The 21,526-nt window shown below is 45.1% G+C and overlaps 1 protein-coding gene across 5 annotated transcripts in view; it reads right to left on the reverse strand.

Moving 5' to 3' along the window:
• The window catches only part of SORL1 (sortilin related receptor 1), a 105,230-nt gene that overhangs the window by 72,782 nt on the left and 10,922 nt on the right, over positions 1-21,526 (reverse strand). For all 5 annotated transcript variants that reach the window (XM_050921924.1, XM_050921921.1, XM_050921920.1 and 2 more), the window contains exons 2-6: positions 15,383-15,499; positions 12,986-13,111; positions 10,617-10,778; positions 4,004-4,071; positions 2,108-2,288 (exon numbers count right to left, since the gene is read on the reverse strand). In XM_050921924.1, the coding sequence (XP_050777881.1) occupies positions 2,108-2,288; positions 4,004-4,071; positions 10,617-10,778; positions 12,986-13,111; positions 15,383-15,499 (654 nt within the window). The remainder of the gene's footprint in view (positions 1-2,107; positions 2,289-4,003; positions 4,072-10,616; positions 10,779-12,985; positions 13,112-15,382; positions 15,500-21,526) is intronic.

The raw sequence follows: 21,526 nt of genomic DNA on the forward strand, positions 1-21,526 counted from the left end.
AAACCCTAATTTTATTATGCTTAAATCTCATAATTTTTAAGCCAATCTCATGGTTTTTTGGGACCTGATTTGGGAATTTTGAACATTCAAGGTTGGCGATGCTGCTAAACTTCATGCTCCCAAGTTGGATGTTTAAAAATAGCACTTTCTTCTGTTTGTTATAACTGTATTGCCAAGGGGAACAACGAGCAGAGTGACATCCTGAAAACCCCTCTCCCCAAATCTGCAGCACTGGGGACTGATCTCATACCACTTCAACAGCAGTAAGAAGGCTGATCCAATGATTGAGGCACTAATCTGGGGTTCAGGTTCAATTTCCTGCTCTGCTACAGGCTCGCTGTATGTCCTTGGGCAAATCATTTTGACTTTCCGTGCCTCAGTTTCCCAGCTGTAAAATAGGGACAACAGCACTACCCTCCGTCAAAGGGTCATTGTGAGGAAAAATGCATTAACGATGATGAGGCACTTACCCACTAAGGTAATGGGGGCAACATAAGAAAGAAGTGGGGGACAAAGGCTCGTATCTCACAGAACAAGACAACTCTGAGTACAGATTTCCAATGTCTGCTTCCTATTTGGCTTAATTTAGCACCAAAAACCATGCAGCTCCCATTGACGATAAAGCTAACAAGAATATCTTAACTCTCTCAGATGACTTAGGGTCTGATCCCGCTTTGGAATAGACCCAGTGCCAGCTTGACATATTAAAAAAGTTGAGGGCTTCAGTTTTTGCAGGATGTAACTTTTAGCAACTGAAAGCGTCCTTCGAACCATTCTCTTCAGACATGCTTTTACCTGTTGAGAGTATTCACATGGCTACGGGTAAATATTACTCCAGCTCTGGTGTACGCTCGCTACTTAATGCTGCAAAATCCACAGGAAGCATTAAACATTTTGGGGGAAACACAGAAAAGTGACTAGGGACTGGCTTGTTAAAAATATCTCGATAGTAGAAGGATAAAAACTTAATGTGTTTATATTCGGCAGGAGGGGGGGAATAAAGCTTTTCAGATCAGATCCGAATAATTTTGAAGTCAGTCAATTTAGTGGCCTTAACTAAATTAGTGCAGGCATATATCCTCTTTCCCTAGCTCCACCTCGCTATCGTCAATTTCTGCCTTCCCTTTACTTATAAACGTCTAGTTCTTTCCTGCCATAATTCCAGCCCTTTGCAGCTTGACCTAGTTCTGCCTAACTCACTAAAGTCAAATAAATATATAAAAATACTGCTGTTCCAAGCCCATCTTCTATCAACCCTGAGCTGCACATTGTTAAAGAAAAACACTGACACTTGGTCTATCCGGTCATTTTAGACTATGTCTTTCCAACAGAGCCATTTAGCCATGCTTGTTCATGTGTGCTAGAGTAAGGTGCCAGATGAACAGCCCTGGAGATTGAACTCCTGTATTTATCCACACAGCATGGTGGTGCTTTTACAGTGGACTCAATAGAACATCTCAAAGTACTTTGGTGCAGCAGTATGCATAGTTTTAGCCCTGCTAAATGCTCTAATAATCTCTAGACGACTTGTTCAAATGTGAGTCAGCTCTCAGCAGAAGTACTGACTGGCATGTCCAGGTTACTGTATATTAATATGTGGTGGTTTTTTTTATTTTCACCCCTGGTGTCAGGAGCTGTATTTCTCTTAGAAAGCACAAGGCTTAGCGCCAATCGCTAAAGGATAATGAAGTCAGCTCACAAACTCCAGCTAATTTTTCCTTCTCAAACTGACAATGAACTTACGCAATCTTTAATGTTTTGCCTCAAGGCTTAAAGTATGTTCCTTTACTTTTGTTCTGTCACTAACGGAGCCTGACTAGCTAAGTATTGTCCATTATTGTACTGAAGGTTCAGAGCCCAATTCAGTTCCATGAAATAAGAGTCCTTCCACTGACTTCAAAATGTGTTAGATGGGATTGAATAATCACAAAACCTAGGTCCTTATATAGTGCTTTTCATCTGCAGATCTCAAAGCACTTTACAAAGTCAGTCAGTATCCCTGTTTCAGATGGGGAAACTGAGGCAGTGAAGTGACTTGCCCAAGGTCACCCAGCAGATTAATGTAATACATTTGCCTACACAGTGATTTTTCTTACGTGCTACTTACCACAGTCTTTGTGGCAAACAGATATTTGTCCCTGAGCTGAAAGTCTTCAACCTCTTCCAGAATGATTTCTTTGTTTTCCCTGGTTTGAAAGAAATCTGTGCTGCGAATTATAGTTGAGGACCCTGTAGGCTCATGTCGTTCTATGTAAACTGTATTCAGTTTATCATACGGGTCAATGCCCCTTGTATAAAAGAAAGAAAGCAGGTATATTATTTTTGTGCTCACCCCACTATCAAGACAGCATCAGGTATTTATACGCAAGTCATTTAACAAGAGATGGGCTCAAACCTCAACACTTGGATCAGAATTTTGAGCACTCTGAAGTTGGATGATGAGATCTGGGGGGTTGGTTCACCTCATTATGAAGAGAGGTTATTTGCAAAATTTGGATCTAAATTCTGATTAGTATTGTCAAACTACTCACAGAACACCTGGTCAAAATAAAGGATGACAACTTCAAAAATAACTGACATTTCCCCTCTCTCCATTTTTTTTTAATTTATGTTCAAGATGCATCGAAAAGACCAATTAAGCAGCTCAACAGCTGGTTGAAAGACAAGGAAATTGCTAACATTTTATTAATTGTTTCCTTGTTCTTTCATCGTAATCTGAAAGTCAATCATTTTCTCCCCAACCCCCATACAAGTTATAAGAGGAGTATTAAATTTAATAAGTAATATTCAAGATGTACAGAGATGGTTTCAGTTCAGTCCTATGTGCCTGTTTTAGAGATTTATCAAGGCAAGTTACTTATCACTAGAATGTAAAAAACCTGCTAGCTAGAAACTGATGGATTCTTATACTGGACAACACAAATAATCACAATGGCAGAGCAGTCGATAACTGGATAGCAGGTTCGATTTTTTTTGTTTACTACTCTGAAATCTATTTACAGTGACCACTCAAGGAACCAGCAAAAAATCACCTTCCAATCAGAAATGGGGGCCCTTAGTGCAAGTTTCACCGCAAACTGATGGCATGAAATGGATATAAGTAGTTTTGATCTCAAGGGACTGTCATTAGCTCTATTAAGGCCTGATCCCGTACCATTCATGTCAATAGGAGTTTAATCATTAACTGCAATGAGAGCAGGATCAAGTCTTTTGAATTAAATACCTTTTGAATGAAAGACCTTTTAAGCTTTAGAGTAAAACTGTTCCCTCAGACCCACCCAACAGATCTTGATTCTGACATTTTGCTGCAGCTGTTTAACAGTGCACAACAACCATTTAGGACAGGAAGTGAAGGAGAACACAGTCTCTACCTGAAATTGCAGAATAACCATACGAGTTAGATTTTGGGCAAGACACCTCCACTCTTGCTAAAAATTGCTACAAGAACTTTCATGAACAGTAAGTTTTAAAAATGTTTTTTTTAAATTGCCTCTTACTATTATACATTTTGCTGCAGTGCCTAGGGGCTCTAGTCCTAGATCAGTATTCCAGGTGCTAGGTGCTGCACAAACATGAAAGAAAAAGACAGTGCATCTCCGTGAGACTCAGGGTTTAAAACCAACTGACAAGGGCAACCTACTGTCTCACCAACACCAGTATTTGCTATGTGTTGGTTTTTCCTTTGCAGACTATCCAAATATCAACACAGCTTAATAATGCTTAGTTTGTGAAAGTTGTGGAGACACAATATGTGACAAGCTGGAGAAGCTTCAAGTACTGTTAGCTTTCCATCTCATGCTTCTGCCCCATATCCCCATGGTAAACTGCTGTGATAGCCACTTATTACAGAGTTAACTTTGGGGGAGAATGGACTTCTGTATCTCCATACTTGCCAGCGTCTTCTATGCCTGAGTTCTTGGCAAAGGATGAGGGAGAAGTAATGAGGCCTGAGAGGACATAAAGGGGAAAAGGTTCCATAGAGACTCAAAGATCCAATACATACCAAGAAAAAGATTTCACGTGTTCCTGAATCATTATCCAGGTCTGCCCAAAGTCATCAGATTGCCAGAGCTGCAATGCAAAATGTCAGAGACACAGGTGGGACTCGGATACTTTAGGCACTAGAGCCGGGGGGGGCCAAACTACAGCCCATTGGCCACATCCAGCCCTCAAGCTCCCACTAGGGAGCAGGGTCTGAGGCCACTTGGCGTGCATGTGCCAAGGCTCCTGGAAGCAGCAGCATGTCCCCACTCCGGCTCCTACATTTAGGGGCAGCCAGGGGGCTCTGCGTGCTGCCCCTGCCCCAAGCTCCACCCCTGCAGCTCCCACTGGCTGGGAACTGCAGCTAATGGGAGCTGCAGGGGCAGTGCCTGTGGACAGGGCAGCGCGCAGAGCTGCCTGGCTGCACCTCCGCACAGGAGCTAGAAGGGGGACACGCCACTGGTTCCAGGAGCTGCTTGAGGTAAGTGACACTCAAAGCCTGCACCCCGACCCCCTCCCATGCCCCAGCCCCCTGCCCAAGCCTGAAGCCCCCTCCCACACCCTGAACTCCTCAATTTTGGCCCCACCCCTGGGCCTGCAGCCCCAGCCAGAGCCCTCACCCCCTACCCCAGCCCAGAGCCCCCTCCTGCCCTCCAAACCCCTTGGTCCTAGCCTGCAGCCCCCTCCTGCACCCCAAATCCCTCATCCCCAGCCCCACCTCAGAGCCCGCACTTCCAGCCAGAACCCTTCCCCTCTTGCATCCCTGCCCCAGCCCGGAGCCCCCTCTCGCACCCTGACCTCCTCATTTCTGGCCCCACCCCAGAGCCCACACCCCCTCCTGCACTCCAACCCCAATTTCATGAACATTCATAGCGCGCCATACAATTTCCATACCCAGATGTGGCCCTCAGGCCTAAAAGTTTGCACACCCTGCACTAGAGCCTAAATTATTACCAAAGCTGGATTAAAAACTAAAGGGCTAAATTTGGGAAATCTGTTCTGTTTCTCCCCACATGATACACTACATAAGCAGGACTAGCCTGTGGACCTGGACTCTCCCTCTAAGCAGCTCCATGCACGCCTACTCTACAAACGAATGCTGCCAGGAGCAACAATTATCTGCTTGTAGATGTATAAATGTACAGGAGCCAGATGCCAGGTTCAGGTGAATGTGCAGCCCTAAAGCCTGGACAGATGCCATATTACTGCCTTCAGAGATGTCCTTGCAGGAGGTTAACCACAATTAGGCATAACTTCTAATGTGAAAGCAATAGCAAGCATGAAACCTCAGGAGCAGAGGCCGTCTTGCTCTCTGTTTCTACTACAATACCAACCACAATGTTGGCACTTAAATCATAATAATTACATTTTTTGCTGATTTGTGCCTGGAACCAGCCAGATTCCAGACCCAATGTTCAGTGTAACAACTTGATTTTAAAAAAGGCAGTGATCACCAATAAACCTAGTATGACATTCAAATGCACCATTGCCACCCATTAGCCATGTAGTTCAGCACATACAGAGCGGAGAATTAAGCTCTTTCGCTCAGAATTAAGAATACAAGGCTGTAACAGTCTGCAGTACAGTGACTAAGGACTGGTTACTGCCCTTTCACTGATCCAGCAGAACAGTGATGTCTGACTGTGCCTGATAGAAGTGATGTGTGAGCTTTAGTCTTGATCCTTTGCATTTCAGAAACCCGGCACATTTATTTATTCCTCTAAAATACTACTGTGTTTCCATGGCACTTTTTTTCTGCAGATATCCAAAAGCTTTTGCAAACACTAATGTAGACGCTTACAAAGAAGGTAAGTATATCTGTCTTACAGACACGTAAATTAGAATTCAGGGAAATGATCTAATCAGTTACACAATTAATCAGCTGCAAAACAGGAACGAGAACCCAAAAGTTCTGACTTGGACAACTGAGCTAACTGCAAGATCAACCCTGCTTCTGCATTATCAGCTAGCCTGGTGACAGAAGCTAACAAAAAACATAGGGGCCAGATTTGACCCTTATACATCTTTCCAGCTGTGTACAGGGTATGCAAATCAATTGCCAAGTCCTGGGGGAGAATTCCCAAGGTGCAGGAGCAGAGCAGGGCCGACCATCCAGAGCACGCCAGGCAAAGGAGTAGACAGGTTGAAAGTAAGCGCAGGCATGATTACTGAGTTCAGCACTGCACAGGTTGTGAGCACAAGGTGCCAAAGCAGCAATGTGCAAAGCAAGGCCAACTGCAAACATCTGCACTGCAAACCTTTGCAATGCAAAACCGCCAGCCCATGGTAAATGATCCAAAGGTCATTCCTGACTTATTGGCAATCATCTGGCATGAGTTGCTAATGATGCAGTCAGTGGATCAGTAGGACTGGAGGGAAGGTGCATGGGGGGAGCCTGTCAAATGTTCATTCTGCCAAAAACCAATCCCACCACTTTGATACTTTCTACCCAAGGGAAAATGCATTTATATATTTAAAAGGGAATGTCCTGGCTAAGCAGGGCTGGGATAGTGGTGGATCTTCTGTGTGCTCTACCCTGGATGAAGAAACCATCTACTAATTATGGCAAGGAGATATCAAAACACAAACCCACATGATACTGGTATGTGACTTTCCAAGACAAACACTTGGCCACTGCCAACGCAGAACATGCAACAGTCTAGTGTTTCTTAGCCTCCCTGCTTCTTCCCAGGGCAGAGTACAAATAATAAGACTCACTTCTTCCTTAAGGTGAACTGGAGCCCACTTCCTCTCTGACGGTTCTTAAATTAGGTAAGATTGGGAAGAACTGTGAAAGAATGTTACCCCAGTGCCTGGGGAAGGGGTCAGAAAGTCAGAACTTCTGGGTTCACACCCTGGCTTTGTTCCTGATGCATTGCATGATCTTGGGTGAGTCTCTTAAGCTCTCTGTGTGCCCCAATTTCCCCATCCAGAATATTTTTACAAGCTGCATCTGTTGGCCCATATATGCACTATACCTCTCCTCATGCTCTCAGTTGAGGGCATAAAAGGTGGTGCGGGCCACTCTCCTTTTTCTTTTTACACTACAGTCCAAACAGAGGGGATGGCGGGCAGGTAGTGAAATACAAACAGGGACAACACATCTCAAAACTTGCAGTTACAGGTAAGTAAACTCCATTTCTTCTTTGAGTGATGGTCTGGTGTGTATTCCACAGGTGGGAGATTAACAAGGAGTAGTAACACCTGGGCTGGGTGCAAGGACATAGAAGTGATAGCTGACTGGAGTACTGCTTTCCCCTCAGCTGTATACACAGTTGATGACCGGACCAGAGCATAATGTCTCCTGAAGGTATGCAAAGAGCTTCAATTGGCTGCACTATCCATCTCCAGTACAGATGTCTCTCAGAGATGCAGCTGAAGCAGTTTGCTCTCTGATGGAATGAGCCCTTAACCCTCCTGGGTGGAGGAACACAAGCTAATTGATAACTGAAGGTAATAGTAAGATCCATTTTGAAAATCTCTGAGCCGATATAGCTTGACCCCTCGATCACTCTGCTATGGAAAAAAAATAGTTTAGATGTCTTTCTAATTCCTTTGTTCTTTGCAGAGAAAAGGCCAAAACCCTTTGGATGTCCAGATAATACAGCTGTCTCCCCTCTTCCAAAGCATGAGGCTTAGAGAAAAACACAGGTAAGTGAATGACCGGACTCATATGGAACTCGGAAATTACTTTAGGGATGAATCTGGGGTAGGGGCATAATGATGCTTTTTTTTATAGCAGATGGTATGTGGTGGATCTGCCATGAGTGCCACCAGCTAACTGACTCTTCTGGTGTTAGCCATTAGAAAGGGATCCCCATTGGAAGCCTTCCCAGTTTTGTCCACCAAATAAGAGTCCAAAACCTTGGGCAGAACTGTCACCTTGCCCTTGATGTTGCTCTTCTCTGGTGAGTACAGAGAGAACTGGCCTCCATCCCCCCATTCTTGTTGGGGAATCAGAAAGTAAAGGGAATAGAATCCATTTCTGTGGCTCCCATGAGGAGGAGGAAGTTCACCTCTTGTCGTAGAATCTCTTTGAGAATGGAACCGGGAAGGGGGTTTGTATGTAGGATTTACCAGCACCTCTATCAGAGCCACCATGAATAATTTCTAATACCCATTTGTCTGTAGTCAGAGCCCTCCAAATGGCAAATGAGGTAAGGCAGCCTCTGAATATCTGAGGAGGGCAATGAAGAGGCATCATTAAAGGAAGCGGGTCTTGACAATTCCGTCAAAAGAAACTTCGCCTGGGGGATAGAGTTCAATGTGGCAGTGGATGTTGCAGAGGCTGACTTCCTGCGTCTATAAATGTTTCTCCTGTATGGTGGTTCCTGAGGATGTTGGTGATAAAAAGGCTGAGGAGGTACCCTACACCCGTATCAATGGAGTTTTCTCTTGAGAACAGAGGTATAAATGTCCACCGAGCAAAGCGTCGTCCTCAAGTCTTTAAGGGACTGGAAACACTCATCTGCTTCTCATGGAACAGGCTGGTTGTACCAAGGGCAGATTTTGGATGGTACTCTGCACCTCTCTAGCGAAACCTGAGGACTGAAACCATGAGTATTTCCTCATAACAATGGCTATAGCCATCCTTCTAGACACAGTATCTGCTGTATCCACCGCAGCCTGGAGGGAACTGTGGACACCCATCTGCCCTCATCCACTGTGGCCTGGAAGAAGACTCTATTCTCTTCAGGGAGCTTGTCCTTAAATTCATAAACTTAGCATAATTGGTGAAATCCAATTTGGCCAAGAGGACTTGATAATTCAATAAACTGAACTGGAGGGAGGTGGAAGAGAAGATCTCTCCCCCTAGGAAGTCAAGTCACTTACATCTAATTGCTTGTATCCCTTATCAAAGGGAGTAGTCTTTGGGTGGTGTTGCTTGGACCACTCTGTAGCCACCTGCACCACCAAAGAGTTAAGCGGTGAGTGAGAGAACATTTTTCCCTTTCCCCTCTCTCCCTTTGATGGAATATGCTTCTCGGCCCTCTCTTGAGCAGAAGTAGAACAAGGAGTGTGACCATCTTTGCAGCTCATGATGACCTCATTGATGTAGAGGGCTGTCTGACAGGGACCACAATGCTGAAGTCAACTATGCTGAGGCTCCTGGACTTCCTCAAGCAAAATCTGTTGCTTTGCTGTAAGCCTGTGCATGAGCTCTTGATATTGCTTGAAGTCATCCGGTGGAGATGGAGAAGATGGAGTTACTGCCTCATCCGGTGAAGACAACAAGGTTGCTACCAGCATGGTCAGATCTGGCTCACCTTCCTCCTCCAAATAATCAAACAGGGCTGGTTGTGGATGGCCACGCAACGGCAAATAGGACTCATGAACCAATCCTGGGTGACTAGAGTAGGACTCTCCTGGTCCCCAATGTTGCCAGTATAATGGATCAACCAGCATAGGAGGAAGCCATGGCATAGGAGACCACCTGTCTCTTGGACAATCGTGGCTGGTCAGAGGCTGGAACCCTGATCTTCTTGGGCTCATGTCCCATTCCAGCTCTGCCTGATGCCGCAGAGATTCCTACAGGGCCTGTGACTCATCCGAAGAGAAAGCTGGATCTCCGGTGGAACCAATGGTCCTGATGGCCATGCCTCAAGGGTGGGAAGAAAGAAAGTCTCAGGAAGAGGTGGTCCTGATAGGGAAGAGCAAAGATGTCCTCCAAGGGGACATCAATCTGAGACTGCCCTAGAATAAGAGGAGCACCAATTGGTGGTTCGACTGGAGCCAGAGATTCCCTGCTCACCATGGCAGTCAGCTCCCTCTAGGGCCGTGTTACCAGTACACCTTCAACTCTAGAAGTGGATCACAGCACCAGGAGCTGTTTGTTTCGAGTCTTCACCATGAGAGTCAATATTTGAACCTCTGGATGCATACCCTAGTGTATCTCCTTCTCCTGCCTAGATTTACTCGGGCCAAAGTCCTTGGCACCTGTACGGGCCAAATCTTCAGGGCAACTTTAGACAAAGATGGCTTGTCCTTACTCTCATGTGAAGCCTTCTCCTTAGACTTAACAGCCTTAGCTTCCATTCCCCAGCTCATGCTCAGAGGGCCACTGCCTGTTTGTTGAGACTGATTTACTGGGGGGGAGGGCTCCCCCAGCCCAGATCTGATACGGGCTTCATTGCTCTTCCATTAGATATTTTCTGAGTCTCAGTTCCAGCCCCCATGAATTTTGTGAATGTGAAACTGGAGAGGCATCAGCCCGCACCATTATTTATGCCCTCCATTCGGAGCACAAGGAGAGCGACGCTGCATGTGCAAACCAATGGACGCTGCTTGTAATATCTATATCTATACACACATATTCCAGAGTCAGGTGCCGGGTGCACATGCATATCCCAAGTGTGGCATACACACACAGACCGTCACTTGAAGTATTCTTGCTTACTCATGTTTCTCTGTAACGCCAGAGTAAGGATGGGAGATGGATACCACACGGATAGCTGCTTTATCAAAATGATGGTTGGATACACAGATGGATGGACAGACAACTGGTGTCAAATGCCTCTCAATCGTGTATCAAGCACATCTCACAGTAAACATCTCAACACCTATGTAACAGTTCAGGTACTCAAAACAACAGATGCAGAATTACTTGGCACTCGTCACTGATTACAGCTCCTCACCTGTTTGTTAGGATGAGACCTATCGAAGCCCAAAATGAGGTCAGGGATCCTACTGTGTAACAGCAGATCTGCGGCTCTGAATGGAATAGAGAAGCCCTGGATATTGCTGCAGAAGTCCATGGTGATCCAGAGGTACTGGGCGTAGGCATCCACGAAGATGTACTGCAGAGGGGGGAGGGGAAACCGGAACAAAAACCAAAATCAGACAATAGGAATTTATAAGCAGAAGATGATATAACGGTACAGAACAAGGAAGTCACCAGTAGTGGACTACAGATTACAAAGGCTTACCATTGAAACCTATCTGCAGCAGAATGCATCCTGTATCTGCAATACTCATTTTGGCACCCCAAGAGGTAAGAGCAGTGTTTCAGGGCCTAGCTATTGCACAAGAAACACACTAATGTCTTTTCTGCTCAGGGAGGAAAGGAGAAGTGCCTAGCTGCTTTTTTACTCCTGTAAGCATGGCAGAATCAAGACAGCTCTAGCAAAGCTAGCTGGAGACTTTGCCGTCCCCCCCACAACATCATCAGGACTGTTATCTAAGATTCAATTGCAGGGCTAAGTAACACCTGTGCAACTTTACACTGAAGACAAGGGCGTTGCACAGGTGTAACTGAAGGCAGAACTTGGTGACTTAGATTCTCATTTTCTGTTTCTCGGTTCCTATGCTCAGGTCCTGTCTTGTCCCCAGTGTAACTCACAGAGGTTTTAGGGTGCTAACATACAAGCCAGGAAGATTCCAGCCTGATCCTCTAATCCCAGAGTGAGTTTTCAGGGCTGGAAGTTAAAGGGGGAAAAAACACATCTTTTCACTTGCAAACTTGACTTGAGGTCACTGGGGCATTAGTAAATGGAATCACAGAATGGAGTAACATCCCAGAGGAAATATGGTGTTTCCCCTATAGGGATAGGGGTTGACGCAGAGGCAAGCAGGAGACAGTCTGTCAGCTGATAAGACTAGGGATGGGTGAAGTCATATTGACTGATTACTAACCCACTCCAACACTGAGCTGGAAAGTTGAACATTAAGATTATTGGGCTTGTGTGCCACTTAAGAGAGAGAGATGCAAGAGAAGCCCTGCGGAGTGGGACCATGTGCTACAGAGGGTTCATAGAACCATTCTGTAGGTAGCAGAGTGGTGCTGCATGCCAAAGAGGGGTCCTGGACTGATGCCGGAGGCTGGCCTTCATCCAGTTTCTGTTGCATTTAGCTCCTTCCACAAGCTGAGAACAGTTGTTGCTCATACACCTGGTTGTGCCCTAAGGTCTCCTTCACCATTCTTGCCTCTAAGCCTTCTTCCAAATCACCCTGTCTCCACCTTCAAGAAACCACTAACCCCACCTCTTCCAGGAAGCACTGAGCTCAGCCGTCTTGTTCACACCATCTGCCTTCCTTTTGTCTTAGATTTTAAACCCTGCAGGAGGGGTGGGAGGTGGGAATCTGTTATCTATTTGCCCCCTGTCCCTGAGCACAATTTGCTCTTATAGAATTATACAAATGACACATAATAAGCAAGCTGCCTAGATTCCTACTAGAGAAAATAAAATTATTGGGTGTACATTTATTCTTTTTCCCTCTAGGAACACGGTCAATTTTCTTGACCAAATTCAATTTATAACTCCCAAGAGACGCATGTTTTCTCTCTGCTGTAAACCTTGGAGCTACTTCCTGCAATCCTTTTTTAAAATAAATAAATAAAAGCTAACCAAGAACCTTATATTAAGCCTACTTCTATTGCAGCTGCAGAAGCGCATATAATCCGACCGCTTTCCTGATGACATGGGAAAGGTTACGCCATTTAAAAACACGTAACCAGACAGGTTGGTCTAGTTTACAGCACAGCGGACTGAGACTCAGGAGACCTTTATTCTATTCCCACTGGTCTGCTGGGTTACCTTGGGCAAATTACTTGAATGCTCTGTGTCTCGATCTGTAAAATGGGGATAATGATACTGACCCCTTTGTAAAGCGCTTTCAAATCTACTGTTTACTAGTGCTATGTAAGGTATTCTTGTTCCAGCTCACAGACTAAGGCCAGACAGAAGTCGGAGAAGAGAACAATAAAAAGAATATTCTATACAAATGGACAAGATTCACTATAGATCTCGGCTTTTAAGAGGGGTTTAAATCCGGAGAGGGGAAGCTTTATTTATGTAGCCTGTTTAGGTTTTGTACTGGTGTAGCTATTTCAGTTAGGGGTGTGAATCTTTACCAATTCCATTATGCTGGTACATCTCCTAGTGTGGATGCAGTTCTAATGCTCTAGAGGTACCAGTATAAAGCACCTGTCAAGTGGGATAGTTAAAGCTGTACAACTTTTGTGTGATGGGGAGGTCTTATTTATTTCTGCCTGTTCATTTCTTACCCTTTTGTTGTCAGCAGGGCTGTGGTAGAACTGTGAGATGGCCACATCACTGGTGTTCCCTGCACCGAAGCTGAATTTCTCCGATATCTTTTTAAACGTCTTCCCATAGTCATACGACACATAAACCTGCAAAAGAAAAGGCTCCTGCTGTTATGGAGACACAGGTTTAATTTCCGTGATAGCAGTCCGTGCCTCTCTCTTGAGAGCGGCTTCTTAAAGTTTTATGCAACTATTGGGGAAAAAGCACACAATGCAGAAGGGACAGAGTCCACTCTCCTTTCTATTGGCAACAACGGTGTTGGAAAACACAGGTAATTTACACGGGGTAATGGACAAAGGAAAAGACTGAGAGGCTATAACATCATGAGATCTGTAAATTCTGCACCAGCTGTGTGCCAAAAGCTAAGGCCATAAAAGCCTAAGCCAATATTGTTTGTAGTATTGTTGTAGCCATGTTGGGCCAAAGATACGAGACAAAGAGATGTGAGTTGATATATTTTGTTGGGCCAAATTCTGTTAGTGAAAGACACGCTTTCGAGCTACGAGGACCCGAAGAAGAGCTCCATGTAGCGTAAAAGCTGGTTTTTCACCAACAGAAGTTGGTCCAACAAAAGACATTACTCACTCACCTTATCCCACCGAGACAGGGCTGAAGCAGTTTCCTACACAGGTTATTGCAATTATTTATATCCAGCTGGTAGAACAGGCAGGCAGCTATCTATCTACTTCCTCTCTTCAGCCAACGTCCATCACTACCTCAGTGGTGCATTAATATTTATTATTTGCATGACCACAGCATCCAGCAGCCCGTCATAGACTGGGACCCCATTGTGTTAGGCGCTGTACAAATACAGAACAAAAAGACAGTCCCTGTCCCCAAAGAGCTTACAATTACTTATGCATTGTTGTAGTGATATGAGGAATGGCTTGTCTAAGTGTCTGGAAATGAGAGACGAAGCTTCGCCTCTCTAGAGAGGGGCTGTTCAAAGTTCATTGCCACGGTAGTTGAATTTATCTCCGGCACTGTGGTATCTGTCATTCTGTGTACTGGTACCACAGCAGTGCAACCATCGCTCGCCCCTGCCCTGCACCTTGGGCAGTCATTTATGCCAGTGCAAAATGAACATCAAACGCTACTCCTTTGACAGGGGTAGTGGTTTACACCTGCTTTCCAGAGACATCCTTGGCTACAGAAGGTGCAGGGCAGTGCGGAATCTGGCCCAAAAGCTATAATTAGTAAATGGTGGGTTTTGTTTATTTTGGGGGTGGGGGTGCTTTTTAAAATTGATTTCCAGTGATATCTGCAGCATCTGTGTGACTCAAGCCTGAGCTGCTATAAATCAAAAGTCATCACCCTGCAATTTCTTTTGATGGCCTGTGTGAAATGCACCAGAAAGGGCTTCCGATTAGTTCATTTTGGGCAGGTGTCCACCTTACAATAACAGCCACAACAATTGGCACTCTGCTCCCTCTTCTTGGCAGGCTGAGATGAGAGGCCAATGATTTAATGAGGCAGGGAGAATGAACCCCCTTCTTCCCCTCCAGAGTCGGGTGGCAGCACATAGGTAGGGGCCAGTTCAGTGAGGCCTGCACTGTTTTTGCTCAGTGAGTAAAGAGAGAGCTCCAGTTTCTGTGGCTATCAATCTGCCACCTTTCTCCAGCACAAATTCATTGCAACAGAAATGAATTGTTTCTAGCAAGCAGGTAAATACAGTGAAGTAGGGAGTGTCACCACAAACACACCGAGGTTATAAGATGGCCAGATAAACATGGCACAGTATGAGAGGAAGGCTAAATACTGTATTGATACTGGGCCCTATGCTTCAGCATTAATGTCTCAGCTTTTCTATTACAGTGCATGAAACGCCCTTCAGGGAAGCCCAGGGGATAGCAGGGGCCATGATGTCTAGGATGTGGAGCAGGTCGCAGGGAATTACAATCAAGTATGGAGATACAGCATCTTGAAAGGAACCACTGGCTTTAGAAGCTGAGCCTTGTGATACACGGGGGAGAGACTGATTTCCCCACCCTTCCCGCCAAGGAAAAAGACATTAAGGAAACTCTCCACGTCAAGTTTCAGTTGCCTGTCCCCTACATGCCATTAATAGCACACAGTACAGGAAATTTACAAGCAATGTGATGCAGATCACTAGGACTCAATTTGTCTGCCTCCATAGATACATGGTTCAGTCAGCTGTAGCACCATTTTAATCTCTGTGGCAAGAAAGTCTAAATGTCTTATAGCTGAAGTCCAGAAGAACAGGACATCTTCTTTCAAGCATATAACAGAAAGACATGCTCTTTTGAAGCAGCAGAATAGGTTAAAACATGTCACTTTATATAAAAGTACTTCCAAGGCTCTCTATAATAAAAAAAAAAAAAAATCCACCTACTTACATTGCTTTTCTTGGGTCTCAGTAACCCCAGGCTATCTCTAGCCAAGGCCACAATCACATTGCTCTTTTCTCCTGCCCAGTGAACGACCATCTGATTGTGAGAATCATTCAGACTGACCTGAAACACAAATGAAATGAATACAAAATGGTTAGCCAGGGCAATGGACATAGAAATACCTGGAGAGCCCCCACACAAGTAAATCTGTCTTCCCTAGGAATGTGCAAGGATGGAGAAAAGCGTTTGCAGTAACGATTTAATTCATTTAAGACGTTGAACATTCAGTGTAACCATGCAGACACTAACACACAGATGTTTGGTTTTAGGACTATGCCCTTGGAGGACTGGACTGCTCAGGAACTGGTGCTTTGTCATAGTGCATGGGTTCTGTAGGTCAGCGGTTCTCAACTGTGGCTGCTGTGGCTGCATGCAGCTACCAGGGGCTTTTCTTGCAGCCACATCCTCCTAGGCAGTCACTGAGGATGGGGGAAAAGCCGGGGTTCCTCCCCTGGAGCTGCAAGGAGGGGTTGGGCCCTGCCCCTTTTGGAGTCACAGGTGCCAGAGGAGCAGACAGCTGGTGTGAGTTCCCCACCTTCCCAGGGGCCTCAGGCTTCAGGCCTGGGGTGATGGGTGGCAGGCTCCAGCAATGGGCTGTGACCATGGGGCTTTGGACTGTGGGTTTTGGCTGTGCAGGGGCGAGCTCTGTTTCCCCAGCCTCTGGGCTCACCACCCCCCTCATCACTGCTGGCCCCTGCTGCTTCCTCCAGCATCTCACCCTTGGCCCCCTGCTGTCTCCCTACCCACCTCCCCATCCAGGGCTTAATTTGTCCTCCAGTTTGCCAGGGCTGAGAGAGTCTGCTGTGAAAAGTGGTATGTGTATGTTTGCAAATATCACTCATCACAGCCTCAGAGCTAGATAACAAGTCTGCCACTGTGAAAAGTGATATTAACAAATACACAAATATCACTTTTCACAGGAGCAACTTACTAGCTGGAAGTCTTAAAAAAAAAAAAAAAAAAGGGCAAAAAAAAAACCCAACAAAAAAGACAAGAACATGCAAAAGACTTTGTGTTTCAATTCTGTTTAGGTCCCGTAAAGAATCAAGACAACTGTACGTTATTATGAGTATTGAGAATGCAAATGAAAACCCTACATAAATAAATTACTATGATTTGGACTTGTATATGTGCATATTTATTTGTTTTTCCTACATTTATTATTTTAGGGGAAATTGTCCTAGTGGCCACCAGCAAGCTTTGGTGGCTGAACTCTGAGGCCACCAAAAATGCGTGGTGAGAACCACTGCTCTAGGTTTCCTGTTCATATTCAGATCCAGTTAGTGGGGACTGGGAGTTGTAATTCTCAGCTATTTGGATGTCTCTGACAAATGAGTCTGCAGGTGCCCTTCTACCGCTGTAGTATGCACCACAAAATAATGCCTTCATAGCTGGTCCCCCTCAAAGGACTGAGGCCCCAAAGCACATGTCTAGCTTTAAGCACATGGGCAGTTCCATTGATTTCAAGGGCACCATTCAGATACTTAAGTGCTTTGCAAGATCAGGGTCTTAATGAGCTGGGATGACTTGAGCCATCCTTTTCCTTGTGCTGGAGGGTCTTCAATGAGCAGAGGTGAAGCAAATTAACAAGGACTGGGAAGCTTGCCCCACTGCTAGCTGTTCTATGGATAACTAGATTCAGTCAGCAGGGTTGTGTGTACAGTGCCTCTCTTCAGCACTAATATACATGCTATTTTTTTTTTAAAGGAAAACAGTTCCTTAGAACAATGCACACACTCCAAGAGTTCCTAAACCAAGCATAAAGGAAAAAGCCAAGAGTACTTTGTATCTAAAAGCCAGTATAGGTTGCTTTGATCCTGACCCAGACCCACCCGATTCTTTCTATTCAATTGTGTAGCTCAGCTCTATGCTGCTGCTGCTCCCCAAAAGGCCGTGTATAAAAGTTGGCCTACTGCAATTATATCAGAGGGATGCCAGCAATTGTACCCAGGGGTTTCCTGATGCCAATGAAAGGGGAGAGAGTGACAAATATACATGCTGCCAGTCAACTACAAAGCATACTTTGAAGGTGGGAGATAGCTCAGTAGTGTAAGCATTGGCCTGCTTAAAGTGAGGGTTATGAATTCAATCCTTAAGGGGGCAATTTAGGGATCTGGGGCAAAAAAAAGTTGGGGATTGGTCCTGCTTTAAGGAGGAGGTTGGACTAGATGACCTGCTGAGGTCCCTTCCAACCCTGATATTCTATGATTCTAAACTAAAAACCCCTGTCTTCACAGCAAAGTCCTCCTGTAAAACTGATCCTTCTGCCATTACCTTCAACCAGCACCACCCAAAGCAAGTAATTCCTCACCACTCTGATGAGCTCTGGCCCTTAAGGACTATTTCTAGCCATGGATGTTAGCACTGAGATTATTAATGGCCCTCCAGTTCACAGATTCCAAGACCAGCAGGGACCATTATGACCATCTTGTATGCCATAAGCCACAGAACTTCCCCCTAGGTAATTCTTAGCACAGCTCTTTAGCAAAACATCCAATTGGCAATTAAACATTGTCTGTGATGGAGAATCCAACATGACCCTTGGTAAAATCATCCCAACATTTAATTACTCTCACCATTAAAAATTTACACCTTGCTGCAGTAATTTGTATAGTAATAGGCCCCAGTCCGGCAAGCATAGGCCTAGTGGATGACACCCACGCTCTACGTTTAAGTGCCTTGTTGAACTGGAACCCTAATAACCCACGCTTTAGCTGAAATAAGAGTGGCCAGAGGGCAGTTTAATCCACTTTAACTAAACTGCTACATGTTTTGCGTGTAGACAAGGCCTCAGATTGATTGAAGGGGCCTAGCTACTCACCTTGTGCAGTCATTTACAAGTGTAGCAGTGTAGTGAGTGTGAATAGTTACTATTCAGATTTGTATTTTACTTCCATTCTGCACCGGTGCATGGTCACAGGAGCTGCAGGGCACTAGCGAAGTAGGCCCACGGACTCAGGGAGTTGGGGGCACTATAAAAACCATGCAGGGCCAAATCTGCAAGCCTTCCTCCCACTCTTCACTATGGGACAGCGCTCCCTGTCCACCACAGGATTGCAGCCTGTGTTAAGGCTTTTGGAGAATCTTCTAGCAACTGGAAAATAAGCCTTTAAAACACAAAGCCATTATCGTGAGAGCTCTGCTGGGAAAAAAGAATGAAATAAAAAATCCACTTATGTAACAGCCTACATGCAAGAAAAGAAAAATGAAAATGTTCCTATGACCTGGCAGCAGCAGCCCATGGGGGTCACGTGACCAACTCCCTGGTGTACCCTGGCTGAGTCACTGCCTGTCAGTAGGCGAAACCCCCTGATACAGGCGAGTTGAGCCAAAGCAACGTGCCAAGAAATGCTGAGGAGATGTAGGTCAGCAAACAGCATCAGCGACAAATAAAGCAAGCACCAGCCTCACACAGTTTCTAATGAATAAAAGAGCTGGGGGTGGTCTAGTGCATGAGGGGTGAGGGGGCTCAGAATTTGTGAGGGCTAATCCCAGCTGTGCCGATGACGCAATGCTCCGTGCCTCAGTTTCCCCCACGCTATACAAGGAACGTAATAATACCTAGCTCACAGGGGAGCTATACAGATTAATATTTGTACAGCGCTATCAACAACAATAGGCCCAATTCAGCCACACTGATTTACATCAACTATTGTCTCATTCCATGACTAGCACCAACAAGGCACGTGTGAGGGACTACGGCGCATGCACCAAGAAGGCAAAAGCCAAGCACTAGACAATTCTAGCAGCACACCTCTCAACCTCCCAAAGCTCAACTATGTGGAAGAGACCCAAAATGAGGGGACACACAAAAAAAAACATGATTGCCAGAAACCTGAAATGCAGGCTTCTCTCCTATAGCATAATTAGCTCTCTATGGACCCTTAGGTCCATGCTGCTTTATTTACCATCACAATAATTTTCAGCAGCAAAAGTGAGGGTACAGCAAATCTGAAATGAACAATATTCCACGGGATGAGGAATATCTGGGAGGAGTCGTGAGGGTTTTGTTTTTTTTTTGCTACTAAATGATGCCAAGTTTAAAAGTTGAGCTCTCATGCACACACACCCCCACCTATGTTCTCAAGTGTCTGGATCACAGGTTTTGCTCTAGCCTGCTATGAATCCCAAAAGCTCCCTCCACACTGGGCCGCTATGGAAAACTTTTGGGATTAAACGAAGTACACCACCACCCATCACTGTAGTATCAGGGTACCTGCCACCTAAAATCAACCACACCTATTCAAGTCCCTAGTGAATTTCAGGCACTGCTCCCTTTTTAGGGTCACAACTCTGCCTGGTGATAGAGTAGTTTGGTTTTTCTGTTTGGGGAACCGATTTTTTTTTAATTGGTTGTTGGAAGGGCTTTGGGGGGGAGGGGTGTCAATGGTGTGTCATTCTTAAGCCCTTTCTGAAGAGGACAGTTTTGCAGCCTTTCCTAAAAACAGTCAGATTCTGGATGAACCTGATCTCCTCTGGGGGTGTGTTGCCTACCTGGAGTCCCTCCACTGAAAATGTTCTGGCCCCAGCTTCATTCCCCTTGATCATATTTACAGTTGCATTTTTTGTTTCCTTTTCTTTATACTGGGGAAAATTTGCAAGAAGACAGGACGGTGAGAGGATGTACCACAGCCTCTGGGTGCAACACATCACCCTGCTGTACACACAGGAACAAACCTCCTTGTTTTTTTTCAAATGATCCTAAGTCATATACCCTGCCCACGACACCTATGTGAGTTAGGTGCCTAAATACTTTAGGCTCTAGAGATGGAGGATGGGAGGGGGACTGTGTTGGGGGGGAAATAAGACAGCTGAGTTTTATTACTAACATCAGCCAATCAGCCCCAGGTGACCCTATTAACCTTAAATAGGCTTGTCAAAGGTGAGTCTTTATATAGAGGCTAAACTGCCACTTAGCAAAGTGTCTCTAAGAAGGTCCATGCAGCTGAGAAGGGTAGTAAGAGTTTTAGGGGGTTTAGTTAGCATGTTGGCTCCTTGAGCTATGAAGTAGGGAATCTAGCAAAAGGGCTTTCCCTTTTTTACTCCCAAGTTTTCTGTGTAGCACTGACCCAGGATTAGGAGTTCTTTCTGCCTCTGCTTTTATTATTCCAAATCCTCCATGGAGAGACTCCAGTCTGTTGCTGTACAGTCTTATGATCCTGAGAAACAGAGGTACTAGGAACTGAATAGCTGTGGGGATTAGTAATAGGACTTTGAGCCTTTGGTTTGCTGGTCTGAGTCATGCCCCAGGTTGGTAACGACTGATGCTTATCACCTGAATGTTTTATGTAAAGTGAACTGAAAAGGAAGGTTTATGTTATCCCAGAACCTAACACTCTAACTCTCCTGGCCCCTGTGTGCCTCCCTTAAAAACCTTTTAAATGTTGGCAACTCCCCACATGCCAGAGTGCACAGTGCTCTGCTTAATTGGGGAAATCTCCCCAGGAACTGATTTAGCCTAATGAGAGGGAATGGCAAAGTCTGCTGTTTAATCAAGACAGTATTTGCATCAATTCCACTTAATGGGGATGTGTTTTGGTATTTGCCAAGTGATTAAGTACATATGAAATCTGCATGAAATTCTAATTGTTATCCCTCTAATACAGAAGCTACTGAAAAGTTCAGAAGGGAAAAATCAGTTCAAAATGCAGTGAAAATTTTCCTGTATTTGTAGTTCAGCATTCTGCTACTGGGTCTCTTCCAGCTTTTTTTCTTTTTTTTTTTTTTTCTATTTAAGTGTTTCCTCTCTACTGGAAGGGCTGCTTAGCTGAAGCAACAAGATGTCCACCCCAGCAGCTCCACCTACAAGCACTGTCCTATGCAGATTTACAAACAGGTAATTGCTAATGTAGACCAACAGAATAGCCTGGGGAAACAGCCACTGGGCATCTTACTGCTCTTGCATTTTGTTTCCTTCTGTGAAAGAGGTAATAATCTCTACACTTCCAGTGCAGCCTCTGGCATCCAGCATCCTAATGCAGATATCTCCTTAGATGAGTAAAGCCAGATTTTGATCTATTTAGCTTGCCCTGTAGAATGGCTCAGCAATTGGGAGAAGGTTTTCAGTGATTCAAGCCTTTATATTTGTTA

The sequence above is a fragment of the Gopherus flavomarginatus genome, chromosome 13 (genome assembly GCF_025201925.1).
Source record: "Gopherus flavomarginatus isolate rGopFla2 chromosome 13, rGopFla2.mat.asm, whole genome shotgun sequence".
NCBI lineage: Eukaryota > Metazoa > Chordata > Testudines > Testudinidae > Gopherus > Gopherus flavomarginatus.